The sequence below is a fragment of the Erythranthe guttata genome, chromosome 5 (assembly GCF_056151865.1).
Source record: "Erythranthe guttata isolate IM_541 chromosome 5, IM_541, whole genome shotgun sequence".
Classification (NCBI taxonomy): domain Eukaryota; kingdom Viridiplantae; phylum Streptophyta; class Magnoliopsida; order Lamiales; family Phrymaceae; genus Erythranthe; species Erythranthe guttata.
In genome coordinates this window covers 7,099,558-7,100,830 of record NC_142537.1, presented here as the reverse complement: position 1 = coordinate 7,100,830, position 1,273 = coordinate 7,099,558, and the positions used below count along the sequence as shown (strand labels likewise).

General features: G+C 35.4%; 1 protein-coding gene across 1 annotated transcript; it reads right to left on the bottom strand.

The window, feature by feature from the left end:
* On the bottom strand, window positions 1-639 carry LOC148770531 (putative F-box protein At3g44060). The gene has a single exon (XM_088817889.1). It carries the CDS (start codon window positions 637-639, stop codon window positions 1-3), a length of 639 nt encoding a protein of 212 aa, XP_088674015.1.
* Between the last annotated feature and the right edge of the window lie 634 nt (window positions 640-1,273).

Genomic DNA, 1,273 nt, shown 5'->3' with positions numbered 1-1,273 from the left:
CTATTCTTGGAGTGTTGCGATTAATAAAACTGAATTTCTTGAGATATTTTGAGAAGATACTATCTTTTCAAAAATCTCTTCCTCCATCAAGACATTTTGGAGACGAAGTACTTTTAGACGCACAAATGGTATATTTTCGGGAATATTCTGGCCCAAATTGCACCTATTCAGATGCAAATACTCGAGCGAATCGGCTTTAAAGACTACTGACGACAGATCGGTAATTCCTGGAGTACGGTCTGAAATAATAGAGAGAGAAAACTCCTTTACGCCCATACCTGTGAGTAATGGGACCCATTTCTCGAGAAGCAGAACCGATTCGTGATGCGAATAATCTTTGCCTAGCAGCGATGCATAAAGGCGAAATTTCTCCAAGGACAAACCTTGATCGTAGTATTGCTGTAAAGTGCTGTCCACAGTTGATAGAAAATCTTGTTTGTTACCTTTGAAGTTGATGTCGGAAAAATCAAGATTGGGACGAGTGCACCAAATGTAGCGCCATGATTTGGACAAGACAGATGTTCGGACAGCATCTTCTTGAGAGAGAAAATACAGTATTCTATGCAAGATGTCTTTTGGCAAATCGGATATTCTGTCCATCGACATGGAATTACAGTCTTTTCCCTTGGCCTTTTTCATGCCTCTAATAATTAGTAGTGACTTTTTCTAACACGGAAAAACCCTAGTAGATGTTAAATAGAAGGAAATGTTCAATCCTCAAGATTTGGTTTCTTATAAAATCCCGTGTAAACAATCTTGAGGTGAGGAACATGCCATTTATATTTTGGGTATTTGGCACTTTGCACCCTTAAATTACATGCCATTGGCACTTTGCACCCTAAAATTAGAAAAATGGCAGAATGCACCCTCTAATTAGATTTTGCTTGGCACTTTGCACCCTAATTCATTTTTTGGCTAGAAAAGTGACCTGCTACCTGTTATGTGAGATTTGAATAGGAGCAGCATATTTTTTTTCTTTTCTTTTATTGCTCACAAACTTCCATTTCTTTTATGATTTCTTAGACAAGTACGAGAGTAAATCCAACAACTAATTCAACCATCTCTTTGTGCCAAGGGGATAAACCAAACATTATAATATTCATTTCTAGAGTTTTCCTTATCTTTTTAGTTAAATATCTACTCCATAATTACATATAAAAATTGATTTTTTTAGGCATTTGATTTTTTAACCAATTGATGTAACGAAAACAATAAAAGTAAACCTTTTTTTTTCACACAAATAACCATAATATATACATAATTCTCCTTTTAA